The following is an 18,483-nucleotide window of genomic DNA, read 5'->3' on the forward strand; positions in this document are numbered from 1 at the left end:
GCAGAGCTTTCTCTTCCTGACAGTTTCTTATGGGACTATGTTTTCTTAATGAACAGTCCTGACACAGCACATGCACTGCATGGCAGCAGGAAAATATCCTGCAAGTGTACTCATAAAGAGAAAAGTTCAAGGAAGAGTGAAGCCAGCTCTGATTCGGTTATTTACCATCAATCAGAGTGTTGCTTGGCAGGGAGTGGATGAGTAGGAGCCTGAACGAGCTGAAAAGGGGCAGGAAGAGAAGTGGAGGCAGCATTCTTCCTATTTAAAGCTGCATCCCCTGAAAGGAATGTTTGCAGACTGTGCTGGAGCTAGTGCTGAAAAAAAGGGCTCGCAGACTTTGTCCTGGAACTGATGCTGAAAGGCAGAAAGACTCTCCAGCTGGCTTCATGGTGCTAAAATAACCTTACGTTTCTGCACTTTTTGCTGCCCAGGAGGATACATGTCTAATATCTAGGCATGATGGCAATCTGGGTACAAACGAGAACTTTTTTCATCCTTGCTGTTTTATTAGGGCAATTTGTAACCATAAAAGCGCAAGAAGATGAAGAATATGACGGAGGTGAGTTTCTCTCTCTCCTTCTGAAAAAAAAAAATTTAATAATCCCCCCTCTTTGCATGCAGCGTGCTTATCGTGCTGTTTGGATGAGAAGCAGAATAGAAAACCTCTGGGGTACAGCAATACCGAGACTTTTGCTTTTATATCCTGAGAAGGGGGCAGTGAGGTTTGCCCTTGGGGCTTATGACCAGAAGATAGAGGGAGGCTTTTAAAGCCGGGGTTTCGGGGCGCTCACTGGGGGCTCGGCACGGGAGAGGTGACTGAAGGCCAGGCGCTGCCGGGGAGCCCCGGGCTGCGCCCCACTGCTGGCGGGGCTGGGACGGCCGGCAAGCCTGCAACAAAAGAAACTGCTTGGGACGGGGCTGGAGGCAGGCTGCGGGGCTGGAGAGCAGCCGGGCAAGCTGAGCTGGGAGAAGTAAACACAGAAGCCCCGCAGGGCGGAGTCCTTTGCGCGGAACTACATCTGCTTTCTCACATTCTTTGTTTTGGAGAAATACAGAAATGTGGATTTCCCTTTTTCCGTGTGTGTTTTTTTTTTTTTTTTTTTTTTCCCTTCCCCCCTTCTTTCTTTTCCTCCTCCATCTCCTTCCCACCCTGACTCTTGCTGTAGGGTCTGTCTGATCCCCCGGGGCCAGCGGCGATGGCACACTGCCTGCCTTCCCGCCGCCCCGGGGCTTGCTTAGCGGGGCGGCAGCGGTTGGTGGCAAGCTCTCTGAGTGCAGGAGGGCTGGCAAGCACTGCACCTAACCCGTGTAACTTCACCCTTCTTAGGCTGCTTTTTATCCATTTTTATTTAATATTGTTTCAATGCCTGCAAGAGAGAGATTGATGGTCGGGAGAATGCGTAGTGACGGTACCCTTTCATCAATCTGGATGGATGTCGTGCTGGATGTTGGTTTCCTGAAATGTGAGCAGACGGGTTATGGGACAGTCTGTAGCTATTGTACTCCTGAATGTACTTCCTAGGCTCTCCATGTGTAACACTGGCTTCTTTTCCAAATAATGCCCAACAAAAGGACAGTATGTTACCCTACGATACAATTTGCAAATATTTTATTGCGTATTGTCAAGGGTTTAATTTTTCTTGTAACTGACCTTTTCTGGTAATACGCTGCATTGCATGAGCGAGGAGGAGCCAAAGCCTGATGAATAAAACAGTGCAATAGTTCTGAAACTTGTTCTGCAAAGCAAAATGAGACTCTCCTGACTACGCACAGCTGTGTAAGAAGTCCCATAGAGGGGGCACTTTGTTTAATCTTTGGGGTATAATTCATATACTTGCCATAAAGGGAGACATATATTATACATTTTCAGATACATATGATAACAAAGGAAACACTTGTGAAAATATTGACTTCATTTTTTGCATATATTTAGTAAATATGATAGTGCTTTTTCCCTGTTAAAAAAATAAAAAGGGCAACCTTTACATGAGACTACTATGGGGTTCAGTTATTACGTGTCATTTACTAGTTTGATGCCATTATGGAAATTATGGGATGAGCCAGTACTGTAGCAACACCTGGCATGTACTTCCCACACGTTGATGGCTGAGGAAACTCAGAGGTAGGTGGTAAGTCAGAGAGCAAAATACATTGTAATAAATCAGTGACGTCTGTTTGCACTTACTTCACTTATTCATCTTCCTGTTTGAGAATGTAATAGCTTTTGTCTACCATACATATGAGGAAGCTGCTTCTCCAATGTTCGTTATATTAAAAATAAAACAAAAAAAGCCCCAAAGCTATTTCAGTGTGTTGTGAGGGATGGTGCACAGTGAGGAAGAGGTGGGGTACAACCTACATTGGTCTGGTTTAATTGCATAAACAAGGGGTTTTCAGTTCTGATTTAGTTCCTGACTGAAGGCCACAAATGCTGCAGAATGGGGAGGTTTTTACCCTTAGTTTGTCTTGGTTTTAATACTTGTGCAGAGGTGTATACTTAGATGAGTATAGATTGTATTGTACTGCAGGTGATTTTGTCTGTACAGCTGCTCCACTTCTCGTTCAGTTGGTCAAATGTGTCACCTGAATACAAGTCTTATGGTGAATACTGGAGGTAACTGGGGAAGCAAGGAAGGCACTTCAGGAAACTTAGATTAGAAAAAAATCTCAGACTTTCAGAAAGTATGTAAAACTGTTTTATCAGTCCTTTTTCATGCCAATCCTAGAAAAAAAGAGAATGATTAAATGCTGGTTTGGTTGTCAACCTCATCCACAGTGGAAGAAAGAAATAGCTTTTGCAGAAGTATGTTACAGAATTTATCACAATGAGTGAGAGTGATATTGATAGATAAATTGAATATAATAAAACAGGTAGAATGGTTTACAGTTCTTTTATTAATTTTTTAAATACTTCTTTAAACCAAACATACTGCCTAACTATTTTTTTTTGGCATTTACCATTGCTGTGCTTTTAAGTAATGCCAGTTTCTATATTCTTTTTTTTTTTCCCTCCTTTTCTTTCTCTTGGAACTGTTGCAGATTGATCTGTTTTGCTCAAGAACACTTGGCTGGTAGTGCTATATGCTACACACACTTAAAATGCGCGTAAAAACGTAAAAGACCCTTTTAAACCTAGTGCAGCAAAATTGGTTGTTTTGAGACTGGCTGTTTTAAATGTGCCCATTTGAAAGTTATTTAGGAGTAAAGTCAGTGCTGCAAAATCCTAGAAAGACTGAAAGATCCTGGTTTTAACTTCTGTGTAAAGGCCCAGACTAGTTCAGAAATACAGTAGGGCCAAAAAGTGCCCAGGAGATGGCTGAAATTGTGCTGTTTAAGCACTGAATACTTGGAAGCCCTGAACCTTTGGTGTAGGGATTTCCACACTGTGTAATCTTTCCTTAGGACTCAGGACAGAGGAAAATACTAGCAGAAGCAGCGCATGCTTCTGGGATCATTTTCCGTCATAAGTTACACTTATGAGTGTAAGTGTATTTGCTTTCTTCAAAAAAGTTATTTAAGAAAACTGGAAACATATAATCAGCAGAAAAATCTCTTGGTAACCTTGAATCAGAGCTGAAACTGTGGCAATCACCTCCTTCAAGAGGATTTGTGCGGGCAAATTCCACGTGTGCATGGCAGTGATGGTTTATTGCCACCATCTCCCATATTTCTCACTGCAATCCTATACTTGCCTTTAGGTTCTCATCAGTTTCTGCAACACACACCCTTGTCTGTGAATTTTGTGGTGATTTATCCTTCCCTGTCCCACCCTGCTGGTGACAGCCCTACTTCAGCTGAGATCAGTGTGAGCCCTGGTATTGATTTAAAAGTATCTAATTTGCCTTGTTCCACAGTGTGAGCAAGCAAAACCAAACAACAGTCATGCCATTTGAATTCACTATCCTCTGACTTCTTTGAATTCTAGGTCTTTCACTCTATCTGGGATCCGTGCAAAAGAGAGAGGAGAATGGACTGGCCTTAACAGAGACAGAAACAGCTGAGCTGGTTGAATGGGGACTATTAAATATGTCTGTTATCCTCTCACTGATATTAGAGACATTACCTTAGGGAGAAAAGAGGTTACTACATTGCACAGTCTCCTCACTGGGACAGGTGCTGGGAATATGATGGCAAGGGAAAATCTGCTGTAGCTATGAGGAGGTAAGAGAATTGTTGAGCATTCATGCCAGGTGCTTCTTCGGTTTTTATGGGTCTTTCATCTTTGTAAAGAGTCCTCAGAGCTCCTAAGAAGAATAATATGAAAGGGAAAAAAAGATCTGTCTTGCTAATTCTCACAATCTTAAAGAGGATCTTATGATCCTTGATTCTTCCCCCCCCAGCTCCCAAAGCTCTAGAACCCAAGACCATTCACTTACGTAAGTACCTCTACTTTCTAAATGAGAAAGCATTCACATGTGTGTCTATGCGTATAGGTATCTATGTTTGTGGGTCTAATCATAGCAAATAACTTGAAAACAGACCTAATTATAGCTCTAAACAAGGAGAAAATGAGAATCCATTATTTATTAAAAAAAAGTCACAGTTCTTTGGGGACTGACTCATGACTTCTGAATATTTGTGGTTAGCTTCCCTTCTGTAAAAGTGTGGGAAGGAGACTCTACACAGACGTTTCCACAAGAAGAGCCCTCAAGAAGGTTCCTCCTGCTCAGACTGAGTAAACTTTGCTCAAAATTATGGAAGACATAAAACTGAGGGTCACGTTAAGCTATCTACATTAGCTTGGTTATTTTTTAGGAAATACTTTGTGGTTGAAGAATAATTGCATGCTGTGGTTGTCAATGCAGGCATTTTTTTGCCACAATGTTTACAAATGTAGATTATTGCCATAGAAACCAAATGGTTATTTCATGCTTTCATTCACGTTTTGGCACGCTCTCACTTAATTTCTTGGTGAAGTCCTCTGAACTTTGCAATTTGTTTCAGTATGATAACGTTCTGTCGGGCTGTTTTGTTCATGTAAAACATTGCAGGATTGGTCCTGTTTAACTGTAACGTATATTAACATAAAAATAAGCCTTTTGCCATTTGTTAACTCTTTACAAGTTTTCAAAAAAAAAAAAAAAGTCCAGCAAACCCCTCAATTTATTATGAATTTAGCTAGGAAAACCCTGCTTAGGAACAGCACCTGGTGTTTAAGTAGTATGTACTATTTCTATCTGGGTTAAATGGAAGTTATAGGATTTCTCTGTGGTTAGAAGTAGAACTGGTTGACTCACCACATTACGTGGTTGTTGGTGCTTTGTGAGAAAAGAAACAGGGATTCTTGTGTGTACGTGTGGGGAAGCAGAAACTCTGAAGGCAGACCTTCATGCAACACTATGATCCTTTAAAAAAAAACTGAGCAGATGTTCATGGTCTGTGTGCAATTATTTTTCCATATACAGAGAAAGGCAATGAACTCAGTGCCAAAAAATAATAAAGTAATAATAAAAAAATAGTTGAAATTCCAACTGGAGGCATGCGATTTATCCATATACGTACACTGACTGTTTCACCTATGGTTGTCTTCATTACCCCTCACGTTTTTGTGTTTAAGGTCCTGATGATATAAATTTTTTTTCTCAAACATTTGTCTTAGAATAAATCAAATTGCCAATCCAAGGGACTCTCAGTTGTGTCAGTGAAGAGAGACTGGGTTTGCACTTCAACTTATTTTACAGACAAAAGAACCTATTCTGAAGCTAATGCACAGGGCATAAACAAGTATCCTTTAGTGTAAAATGAATAAATTAATCAGATTAACTCGGAATTTCAGTTCTTGACAAAGGCTTCTTGGAGTTTGAACTTCCAGAGCATGAGGAAAGATTGTTGCACTTGCTGCCTGAAATCTCAAGCTGTAACAGACCCACCCTGTTAAATTTCCCATCGAAAGCCCTGGTGAGACTGTCATGTGCAGAAGGTCAGGTGTAATTTGAACTGGAATGTCTGATGCTTAATTCAAAGCATAATGAGAAGCGAATGAGGAAAATGTGTTTCTTTCAGTAGTATAAAGTAAGTATTCTTCAGTTATTTAAGAAGTTGGGTACTTTCAAGCTGGAGAAAAATGGCTTATAAGTCACGTAACGCTTTAAAGATGAGGGGTGCCTCAGAGGTGACATTGTGTACTGTTTACATCTTCAATGTAATCAATACATTATGTGTGTACAGATTATACCTTCTTTCCCCACAGTTTTTGTCACAGATCATGTTCTATGATTTATGTTTCTCCTGACTTAAATTCCCAGAAATTTGAGGAGTTAGTGCTGTTGCTGAACTACCAGAAATGATAAAACAGCGATACTGTCTATAGGAAGTGGCACAACAACTTGTCCATATAAATTCTTGTTTTATAGATTGATTTATGGTTATGAAAACAATAGTGTGCAGGAAGCTTTGGATGCTGATAAGCCCTCACTGCTGTGGTAATTAAAATATCCAAACCATTACTTACAATTATCTTTTCTGAGTAAGCAACATACATTTTTCATAGCCTGCTGTGCTGTCTTTTATTCTTGTAGTGAGAAACAGTTCCATTCTTCCACTATCCCACCCGCGTTTGCTGTAGAAAGGTCATGTGTTATATAAGCATGAAAACTAAGAATGATTGTCAGAGGGCCAGCGGTGGGATGCTCTCTGTTCAGGGAACCTCTATTCATGTGGACCCTTGGGATTCTATTTTTATTAGCTGCTGAAGATAGGTCTTGTCTTTGGAGAGCTGTTCTAAGGTTGTTCCTTGGCCATGCTGCTGCCAGCTGAAACTTGATTGGAGTTTTGGAGAATTTGTGTTTTTCTGCAGCTTTGTGTAAATAGTACAGTAGAGAGAATCATATAATGGAGTTGTTCTTATACTGAAAAACTTCCACAGTGTTTTGTCTTCACTAGTTTTCATTTATAGCCTTTGGACTATGTAACGGTAGCATGGGAGGACTAAAGAATTAATTTGAATCTCTGTGCCCCTGTTCTTTGGATAATGTGGCTGAATAGAAACACAAGCAGCTACTCTGATACTGCTGGCAGGAATTCAGTGTTTTGGACATGAACTCATTTAGAGTAGGAACAGAAGAGTAAACTCTCTCACTGAGGCCTGTTCCCTGCTGTGCAGTAGAAGTCTGGCTGAGAAGGTCCATACACTATCATCTCCAAATACTCTTCGGTCATGAAAGGCTTGCCAGTGTCCTTCAGCAACCTGACCCTCTGAAGTGAAGGATTAAAGGCAGAATAACAGTGTAAGTGCAGGAAGAGATGAAGGGATATAAAAGGTGTCGTCATGCATCTGTCCTGGCACAATTGCTCCAAGATCAATACGGCACATTAAAATGGTAACAAAAATACAGGCTAAAAGCCAGGAAGAAACTGTTTCTCATTTGCAAAGAGCTCCTGTCACCTGTCATTTGATAGCTCTGTTACTACAGGTAACCTCAGAGGTTATGCTGAGAGTTTTGTTCAAAGTAGTCCTTTCTCTCTGAGAGGTCATAGAAGACCTTGATTGATTTTATGTTTGTTTGTTTGTTTGAATCACTTACCAGTCTGAGGTCTCTTGTCTTGTTAAACAACCTATAGACCAAGAGAAAAATATTAAAGGGAAAAATTAAAGCAGAAACAGTGAACAGAAGTTATGCTTACTTGATTGCGTGTTTTCACTCGGTTTTTCTTAAATATTTTCTTTACAGAGTTCTAACAAGTCTTTTGATGTAATGAAAATGAGATGTAATACCTTAGTGATTGCTGTCCTATGATAATTACTTTTGTCTCATTTTCTGTCTCTCTTAAAGTGGTTCTTTCTCTCAGCTGCAGTGTCTTAAGTTTTCCAAGTACTGAACCTCACATGTTCAGTAGCTGGCTAACAGCATCCCGTGGCATATTGTTGAGATAAATAATTGAAATCTCACTGGCAAGAGGAACGTCCTTTAGACTAGGGTGCGTGATTAAGTTTGTTAAGCATAGGGACAATTTTGCCATCTTTAAGCCATTGATGCTATTTTAGGGAAATTAAGTTATCCTGAATTATGAACATTCCGTTACCTGAATTATGACTTGTAATTACTGTTAATAGATAATGTAATCAATAAACATGTATTCCTTTTTAAATAAAGTATGATCTATCTTTGGCTTTCTCATTTACATTAATGATGAGCCTCCTGGTAGGAAAGATACCATTGAGCAGCTGGATCATCTTGCTCCTCCTCTGAGACTCCTGGAGGTTTCCTGAAATTTCCCATCAGAAAATGAGAATATACTTTAATGTCACCTATCTTCACATGTTTCCTCGTCCTAATGGTAGTGATGCTTTGCACAAGAAGTTAAGATCAACAAAGGAGAGCATTCTCTGAGGTAGCTGTAAGCAGGCCCATAGAAACCTGCCAATTAAATCAACTAAAATGGAGATCAACCACTGAAGGCTCCAGCTAGCAAAGCATGTTGTGGTTCTGGGGTTGTCCCAGCTTAATGTTGCCTGCTGATGACTGCTGATACAGATCTGGCTGAAGGTGTCTTTAGCTGCCAGGTATTATTTCTACACAGAAGAGTCACTTCTTATAGTTCTGGAAAAATTATAATTTAATCTATTAGACTACAGGTCTTTGGAGATATGAGCAGATATTTCAAAAATATTTTAGGGGCCAGACTTGCAGATGGTACTGTAGTATCTCCGTGTCCCTGATGGAGAACGTTAGCCTCATTCATTATGTGTACTGTTCGATTAAAATTTACGTGGCTGTTGCTGCAGGGAAAGACATTACAGAGTTCCCCCACCGATAATTTTTAAACTCTATTGCTTGATGGCTTTATGCTATGTGGATGTAAAAGCATTTGACTGCATTTGGTTCACTGTCTTATGAAATCTTAAAGTTAGTATTGGCTTAAATGTTGCTGTTGTGTGAGTGGTGGGAAAATTAAATAAATGTATGTGATTAAGAGTAACGTGTCTTTTTTGTCTGTGAAATCTCATGGCCTTCTGTAATCTAGAACAGGAACTAAACAAGATACTAATGAAATTGAGAGATGATAATGAGGAATGAAATACTTGCCATTGGTGCAAAAATACAGGTAGGATATACAAAGAGGAGCATTATGGTAGAAAAGCATAGCCTGGAGTGATGATAATGGCAAGAGTTTGTGTTGTGCTCTGTAACCAGAGGGGGCCAAAACTAAGGATGCTCTTTGTCATATGGTAGGACTTGGTAAAGAAAAGTATAGTTCTCATGATCTGCTAGGCACAAAATCATGAGGAAAAGGATTGAGAGGCTTTTGTTCATCCTTCAGTGATCAAGTCCGATGTTGACCTAAGTGGTAATTTATGGGAGGACAAAAAAAATGATGGGAAAATGGAAATTTATGGGACTTGTCTTGAATAGGACAGGTATTCTGAGGACTGAATCTCTTTTATTTAAGGTGTTTGCCATGTGCACACCTGCCAGACTGAATAATCTGCAGTGTGTCCAAAGTTCTGCGAAAGAAAGATGAAGTGAAGAAAAAGGGGCGGGAACTTCCAGAGAGGCGTCAGGCATGAGGTGGGGCTCGTACCTCTGGAGGACTCCTTGGCTCTATGTGACTGAGGCATTATTGCCCTATTGTGGCTTCAGGCTGTGCAAAAGGAGTGGAAACAGTTTGCATTTTCCACTCCTTCAGAGGCATAGACAGAAAGTAGTATCTCTCTTCCTCTGTATTAATTTTCCACTGAAGGGGTGGCTTCTTTTATTAAAAACAAAACAAAACAAACCCCAAAAAAGCTCCCCAAAAACAAACCCCCCAAACCTCCCCAAAACCCAAAACAAACAAACAAAACCAATAAACTCCAAACCCAATGCACCCTAATGCATGCACTGAAAAGGTAATCAACTTCTTAGAGTCATGATGCAGTTAAAGAACCTACTGTGTTAAAGGTGTATTTTCTTTAACTCAGGCAGAACATGGAAGAGCTTTTCACATGTTCTGTGTCAGCCTTGACAGTCTTTCTTTAGGCATGTGAGGCATTAAAACAATGTCTTTGACAAAGGGCTGACAAGACAAGGTTGTTGCATTGTGCATACTTCGTATCTTATCACACACAGCATCTGATTTGTTAGCCATCCTATATTTTATAAAACTGAACCTTGACAAGCAGCTTCAGTTGTCTGAGTAGTGAGGGAGAATGCACATAGCAACAACTTCTGAAGACACAGTTAAGACTTTCATAGACCCAATATTCAGATCATAGCACTTTGATGTCATCATTACAGGCAGATCATACAAAAGACTCCCAGTTTAACATCTGAAATCTCATTTTGTCCATTCAAGGCTTATTTGTTTTCAGGAAATCTTAGTGAAAAAAAAGGATATATTTCACTTTCGAATTGCATGCACTAGAAAAAGAACACAATTCAGAATGTAGGGTATTGCTCCGCGTTGAACATCTGTCACTTAGAACTCTTGTAAATCAGGAACGTTTTGGGCTGTAAATCTACCAGTATACATGCTTAAATTTTGGAAAGGAATTCACGTGTTTTTGAACTTGCTGCATGTTAACTTTTAGAATAATGTAATATATTGTGTGTTAAATATATGTAGTGCATTTTATATGTATATATTTATATATACATATATACCTCAAAAGCGTGATGTCGTAAGGCATCAGACATTCCCACTCTGTGGGAACTACATTGCAAGACAGACGCATCTCTCTGGTGAAAGTAATGAAGGATGATTTCCAGATGTTTAAATGCTTGCTTTGGCCAGAGTTGAAAATACTGGAACGTGCATTGGCAACAAAGGAATGGAAGAACCTAATGTAAGAGGCGTAAAGCCTGGAGACAAGCAAAGCAGAACATGGAAAATGGAGCCATGTGGGGAAGGAAGAGCCAACATGATGGTATGGCTGCTGCAACAGCACTGAGTATTATACTAATGACAGGCAGAGTGCCGGAAGCCTACTTCAAAAATCAGAACTGAGGTTAGACAAACTGTGCCTTACTTGTTTTTATTTTTAATTTTTTCTGATTGAAACATCTTCTGTAGTAAGAGAAAATGTTATCTAAACCTGAATACTGAGATTGAGTAGCTTGGGCAGGCTTTGATTTCATGTTGTTACTGTGAAGTGCAGGACCTTCCTATTAAATGGAAATGTGCTGAGCACAAAGCATCCTTGATCTCAAATGAAGCCTTAGGGTACTATTGTAATAGACATACTGAGTCATCATGCTAATAACAGATTTCTTGAATTCCATGCATTTTCATGTTGAATAGTTGATTAGTTTCAAAAGTGGAATCTGGTTCCTCAGCAAAGAAATCTCTTGACAGTGAATCAACTGTTGCTGCTTGTGAGGTGTCAGTAAGCACACCTCTCTATGGGGTTGGCCATCCTTTTAGTGTACAGACCAAAACTTTGCAGCATTACCACATTGCATCAAAATGTTCACACACTTCTTGGGGTTTTTTTAGGTTTTTTGGGGGCAGGGTGGGATGACGGGGAGAGAAGAGTTAAATCAATCTCTTCAGGCTGTGCATGTTTGCCCTGATGACGAATGCCGGGGCCAATGAGTGTGAGTTGCACTGCTCTAACTTTTATTAGTGATATCACTAATGGTTTCAAAACTGAGGATATGGAGCACTTAGTTCTTTGGGTTTTTGTTGTTGTTGGGTTTTGGTGGGTTTGTTTTTGGGTATTTTCCCCCCTTTTCCCAGCTGTTTTCTGTTTCTTTGAGCCTCCCCTGGTTTCCTAGGTAACCTCTGCAGGATGGAATTTGTCTGTTTTACAGGCACTGTGTAAGATAGGCAGTTTATTTTGTTTGTGTTTGAATGTAATGAACACAGAAAGTAAATATTTGGTGATTTAAATCTCCCATTTAGGAGAGTATTTTAGAACCTAACTTGAAGCACGTGAATAGCCTTATTTCTTGTAATGAGATGACCGGTACCTAGTTATGTTTGCCTAACTACCTTAATGAATGAAGACTTTAATTATTCCAGGTTTTCATTTGAAAAATGAAAAACAAACATCAGGATCTATTCATCTGCAGTAAGAATTAATCGGGAAAAACAATGTAGCAGCGAGATACTTGTCATACAAGTGTAGTTATCTTAGAAATCTTTTATCAATTATACTGAAAAAAAATTGAGATTATTTTTAATATGAGCAGTGTTTTTTTAAATCTATTATCACCAGAGTATTAGAGGTTTGTAAACTTTTTGTAATCAACCGCCATGCTGAGTTTTGCTACCTATCTGCCCAAATTCACATGATTTTGATTGATGGTTTCTTCCAGTCATGAAGAAACATCAACCCACAAACACAGCCCAGTTTCTGGTTTCAGGGAGAACCAGGAGAATCTCGATGGTTTCGGTTTGCGTTTGCTCTGTGCTCAAATCTGATGCAGAAAAGGTCGTTGCAGGGTCTTAGTGCCAAAGAACAAGCAAGTTAGGGCTTTCGGAGTTCTGAAGATGGTCCATGCACTTAATATGATATACAAGCTCATGGTAAATTTTATGTGAAGCTACAAAATGTTTAGTAAAGACTTAACTTTGGGGTAGAATTAAACATGCCTAAACTGGATATTGACTTAACATTTGGTGTGTGTAACATCCTAATCTGTAGCTCTGCCTGGAAGAATGCTTCAGGAGCCCTCGGCTGGAGGGATGGTACTAGGAGGGGATGTGGCTGTGCCTGGAAAGGGGAGGCTCCTACAGTCCTGTTTTCTAACAGGACACAGCTGTGACTTTAAGTCCTATAAATGTCAGTGAGTGTTGACTCAATGCCATGAGAAGAAACTTTCTGATGTGATAGTTCCCTGCCTTTCTTTACTGGGATGGGAATTGCAACTGAGCAATTCAAGACACAGAATTTCAAAACGCCACACAAAAGAGCAAGGTCCTGCTGCTTTTCTTCATGTCTGCATCAAACATCCTTGCTTTTAAAGCCCCATTTGCTTCCCTGGGACTACTTGGCAAGCAGAGAAAAGGAGTAAGACATTCTGCTTTGTGCTGCCCTTTTTTTTTTTTTTTTTTAAACCTGCTTATCCCATACGTTAAATGTTTGAACTTCTGAAAACATAGCTGAAAATACATCACTGCTTTTGAGATAAAGATGATGCGTTGAAATGAAAGCATCCGCTGTTGGATAGTACATTATCCAGATTTACTAGCCACTAACTGAATACTCAAATTAGTTGGGAAAGTCTTAAGATCCAGCGGTGTATAACTTCCTCAAATAGTTACTTAAGGGCTTTGCTCTTGGAGAGACCTGTGGGACACTGCAGCAGTTATTATAATGAGTCACAGTATAAGTATGGCCTGTCTTGAGCCCATGTGTAAAGTTTTTCAGTTTGTCCTTTTGCTTCAACCTCATAGAAGGAAAAAAGGTATGGTTTTAATGGATCCCTATTATCTCCCAGTATAACCAATAAAACTGGATCTGGTTAGAATTAATGGAGTGGTTCATCTTCTGACTTTAAACCGTATGTTTGGGGCTTGTTTAGCAAGAGAGTGCACCTTTACTGAAACTAGTTTCCAATGATTGTTTGTTAGAACTGCCAGCTTATACTTCTGGTTACTACAAAAGAGAAATCAGAATAATTTTTTTTCCTGAATTGGATTTTCTTTATAAGGTGGCTAAATTAACTCTCTCTCTTATTCTTCATGGTGAGCTTTTTTTTTTTCTTTTTATTTTTAATCTCCTCCCTTGTGGAGGCTGAAGGACTGAAATTCCTCCTTGAAGTCTGCAAGACTTAGAATTTTCTAAGTCATTTGTTTATACAATGTAATGCAGTTCATAATAAAATGTAAATACCAGGACACTGATGCTCCTACGTTTGCAGATAGCATAGACTTAAAACTGTTTATTAAAATGGCAGAGCTAGCTCTAGGATATTTTGTCATAGGCAGGCAAGACAAATAGCTAATTGTTACGAAACCTGTTGCTATCTAAAAAACTGTGAAGTTTGAGGCTAGAACTTGCTTAGGCCTGGTTCCCTTAGTACTTATCTCAGTAGGTAGGAGGTTAGTTTTTTTCCAGAGGCAGTGGTGGTGTAGGATTTGTTGGGGTTAGGTGTGGGGAGGGAGGTGTGTTTGGTTTTTTTCTTTTCTTCCCCCTGGAGTTATTTAGTATAAGGTGTGGATTTGGCAAATGCTTTGGAGATAATGCAGGAGAATTTTCTCTTGCCCCTTTATGTGTTCTGTAAAAGCAATGCTGCTACTACTGCTAGCCTTGCTCTGAGAAGACAGCAGTAAATGGTATTGCACAACTGTGGTTAAGGCAATTTCAATAAAAGAAATTACATATGGTTCTGGCTGACAATAGCCTCTGTCACACTGGAAAACTTTAGCTAATCTCTTCAGTTTGCTTAGGAATAGCAAAGTCAATTTTTCAGGAATACAGAGATCAAAAAAAAAAGCAGCTGCTGTGTCACCTGTAGGTGATCGCAGGCGGTATACAATTATAGCTATTATATTACTATTTTTTTGTGCAATGCAGCACATGCTCTTCAGGCATCTGAAATGCTTCTTTCAAGTCTTAATGAACTAAACATATTTCCTGTTCCTGATGGTGATGTAGGCATGTGAAATTCTTCAGGTATAGCTCTGCTATACATTTTTATAGCCCACTAGCAGATTTGGGGCTGTAAGAACTTGCAGATTTAGCCATTAGCCCTAATGATAGATGTACTACTGAAGAACACAAAGTATTTCCTCAAAATGCCTTTTTCCTCTGTTCTAGCTTACACTAGTTTTCTTGGGTTTGTTCTTTTTTCTCTTTTCTTTTTTTCCTTCCCATCCTGTGGGGAACATGTAGGAGCCTGCTACCAGACAGCTCTGGTGCTGGAAATGCATGCAAAATGCCTGAAGAGCAATGTTTTTCTTTCAGTCCAACTAAACGTATAATGAGTTTTCCGGCACCTTGTGTTAATACACGCACTGCTATGTTATGAAGAGTGTGACATGCTCATGAAATCCAGGTTTTGGTAGCCTGTGAAATTTCTGGTGTGTCATATGTGATTAAAGCTCCAGTCATATGTTGTACCAGCGCCTTAGGTGGTGCTTACTCAGATAAACTTTCTGCAGAAAGAAATGTCACTAGTGTGTATGCTAATGTGCACTGCTTGGTCTGAGCGTGAACACCCTTTAGCTAGTAAAAAGGAAAGATTTGGTGAAACCTTGAACAGTCTGGTTTATATGTTACTCAGGCTGTGTAAGAATATTAAGAACAACGGAACAGAGAGCAGAAAAAACTTAAACATATTACAACTCCCTTTGGTCCAATCTGACTTTGCTTTTTTGACTGAGGAGTATTCTCTCTGAGTCATCGTGCATTTGGATTCTCTATTTTTATAACATGTTTTTATAACTATTCATCCAGCAGTTACCTGAAATTAGTCAGTTGTTGGTTTGTGTAGGAAAGTTTTCCACTCGGTTTGAGGTGCTTCGTAAGTTCATAAGAAATTAATATGAAAAAAGGTAATACCAGGACTTCAGGTGCTTGAGCTCTAATTCAAAGGGAATAAGTTTCTAAAGCAAGTTTTGGAGCCCAATGTGAAGCATAGTCTAGCTCCTGTGCAATGTGCCTCTGAGTCAGTATTACAAGCTCTTCCGATCTGTGCGATTTGGCACTAAAATTTCAAGTCAACAATAATGTTTTTGCTCTCCAAGCACTGATAGAGATTTAAAACAGGAAATAGAAAGTTTAAGAGATTTTTTTCCTCAAGATCTATTGAAATGCCCCATTAATCATATTTTAATATTCCTGTATTATGAGGACTTTGGATTTTATTTCTGGACTATTTTGGAAGTATCATATTGCTACATCATAGTAAAATGTCATCCCCTTCCAAAACAGTCTACATACCAATTTGTTGTGCCTAAGTTCTTCATGTGTTAAGGATGTTGCACTGCTCATAGGTAGGGGAATGGAAACATAGAGTGATGAGCCATCTGTTTCCAGCTGTCTGCTGATTCTGAGTATCCCCTTTCGCTACTGAGGGGAACACACCGTAGGGAAGGCGCTCATTACAGATCCATTCACACAGTGACCACCTTCTGGATAATGGTGTTTCACAGTGAGCTCTAGACACCTGTTTTACGTCAGGAATGTTTAATTGTATAGCTCAGTTGCAGGAGGATGTCGTGCAAAAGACCAGTACACATTTGCGAATGCTGTCCTATTTGGAAGATGCTTCTGTTGCCAGAGAGATGATTTACATAGATGCTATTCTGTTCTTTAATTGTTTATTACCAGATGTGCATCTGGGATTTTAAGTTATTGCCCTTGAGATAATCTGAAGAGTAATTATGTTCTGAACGAAGCAATCGCAAGCTTTGTACCTTACCAGTTGGCTCTTCTGCCTCGGTGCCTGATCACTGGGCTCCTCAGGGTGTATGCTTTTTGGAGAGAGCTTGTCATTAATGAATGAGGCCTGTTTTCCATATTGACCTCAAACTGTACATAATTACTTAAATCCAGCCAACCATAACAATGAGGTGCACATAGAAAATACAATTCATAGAGGGGTTTTATAGAGTTTATGGTGCAGTTCAGTTAAAATTACATAGCTATTTATGTGAAATATATGGTTAGTTATGCCCTCTGCTGCGCCTTCCCTCAAATCTACACCATGAAAGAAACACATCAGCTGTATCAGCACTGCTATGAGGTTTGCTGTTTCCATATTTTTGTCTAAAAACAATATTATTGAACAATAGAAATGGCTTTATGTCCCTCTTTAATACCTTTACAATAATATTGATTTCCCAATTACAGGAAATTTTAGCACAAAATTAATTTATTCTGTGATATTTTTAGTTCAGTCAATCAAGAAATTAATTGCTCTGTATTTATAAACATCTGCCTGCTCCAGGCTCAACTGTGAGCCTGTTGCTCAGCGCTCAGTTAAGGGCAGGGCATTAGGAGACTTCAGAAAGAGCAGTTTCACTTCAAAGTATGAGTAGGATGATGGAGGGAACTTCACTCTGGCAATGTGACATTTACTTAAGACTGTGGAGCTGGATTTGGACTTGCGTTTGACTGGACTGCCCTGCTGCTCAGCTGCCCCCTTCTTAGGGTGCGAAACACGTTTTGGGCAGGGAATTCACTTTTATTTGACTAAGACATTGAATTTCTTCATTTCAAGTGCCAGTTTTCCTTGCTCCAAGCAAGACAAACAGCAACCATTGTGACCATTGGTCAACTTCCAGTACTGGTTCAAACTGGGAATTCCCAAATTCTTAATTTCTCATTTGCTCCAAGATTCTTTTCATTGTAGTTGAATTACTTTGAGGATAAAAAGAGAGAATTGGTTTATTTAATATATATTGATTCCCATTTGTGAAACAAAAAACTAGAAAACCGATGGTTGATCGGCACTCCTAGTGATGATTCTGAGTAGATTTCTACATTGGTAGAATGGAAACATGTCCATTTTTCTTGTTATCCTTGATGGATTAGCATGAAAGTAAAAAAATTATTAATTTCAAATGAATGTTTCAAACAGTGGAATTTTATTCTCACAACTAAGCTGATTGTGAAGTGGAAACTTTACTATGTTTGATTCTTGTGCAACTTGTCACTGAACTAGCAACCTGAGATATTTTACATGTAGTGGAAATACTTTTCATGCAGTAGACATTGAAATAGCTTGAGGGAGAAATGCCTGTGCAGGTTTTGTGTATAACTGAGATGACAAACCCTTTATTTGAATGTGATATTAATAGGTTTATCTGTGTAAGAAAAATTTTGGCTGAGAAAATGGACTTAAACATGGTGGGGTTTTTTTTGTTTTGTTTTGTTTTTAAATGCAGCTCTCAGGAGATTCACATATTTTACTTATTTTTTCCTCTGGTCTGCAGCGTGTAATGTAAGTTCAGAGCTTGGGAATGGTTTTAGGCAAATTGCTTGGAAATCAAAATCTCTTTCACCTGAAAAGGTTGTGCCTGGAGTCAGTGCTGAGACCCAGGAGCAGTTACTGATCCAAGGGTGACATCCAGGCTGCTGCTGTGTGTAACAAGCCTGCTCCATTCTTTTAGGCTGGTACCTTTAAATTCTAAGCAGGTCTTTGTTATTTCCAAAATCAGCACAGAACCGGTGAAATAAAGGCAAGCCACCATTTATTTACTTCAGCTTTCATGAAGGAGGCCTATCCTAGGCTCTAGGCAACCTGCCATCAATTATCCACACAATTCATAACAATAAAAGCAGAAAAGCAGCAAACCGTACCCACGTTTGCCAACTGCCTTAGCTGAGGGGAAATGAAATCATCCAGCCCCTCACATTCCCTCAGGCCGTGCAACTCGGCCCCTATCAAACATTTGTTCCAGAAACAAGCTATGTCTCTGTTGGAGTTAAAAATGTACATGTTAATATATTCCAACAGATCATGAAATTTCCTAGCTTAGAAAGCTGGCTGTGCCAAGCACTTCTTCTATAGACTATAATTTCCTTTCTAAAGAGAGAAGAAGCATCTGGACCTACTCAGTCCCTGCGCAGTATTCCTTCTCCACGTCAGCAATCTGGAGCTCCAGTGC

General features: G+C 39.5%; 1 protein-coding gene across 1 annotated transcript in view; it reads left to right on the plus strand.

Moving 5' to 3' along the window:
• The first annotated feature begins 319 nt into the window (after positions 1–319).
• COL5A2 (collagen type V alpha 2 chain) overlaps positions 320–18,483 on the plus strand; it is a 114,189-nt gene continuing 96,025 nt past the window's right edge. The window contains exon 1 of the mRNA XM_075093959.1: positions 320–559. Coding sequence (XP_074950060.1) covers positions 457–559 — 103 coding nt within the window. The 5' untranslated portion in view covers positions 320–456. The remainder of the gene's footprint in view (positions 560–18,483) is intronic.

The sequence above is a fragment of the Phalacrocorax aristotelis genome, chromosome 5 (assembly GCF_949628215.1).
Source record: "Phalacrocorax aristotelis chromosome 5, bGulAri2.1, whole genome shotgun sequence".
Classification (NCBI taxonomy): domain Eukaryota; kingdom Metazoa; phylum Chordata; class Aves; order Suliformes; family Phalacrocoracidae; genus Phalacrocorax; species Phalacrocorax aristotelis.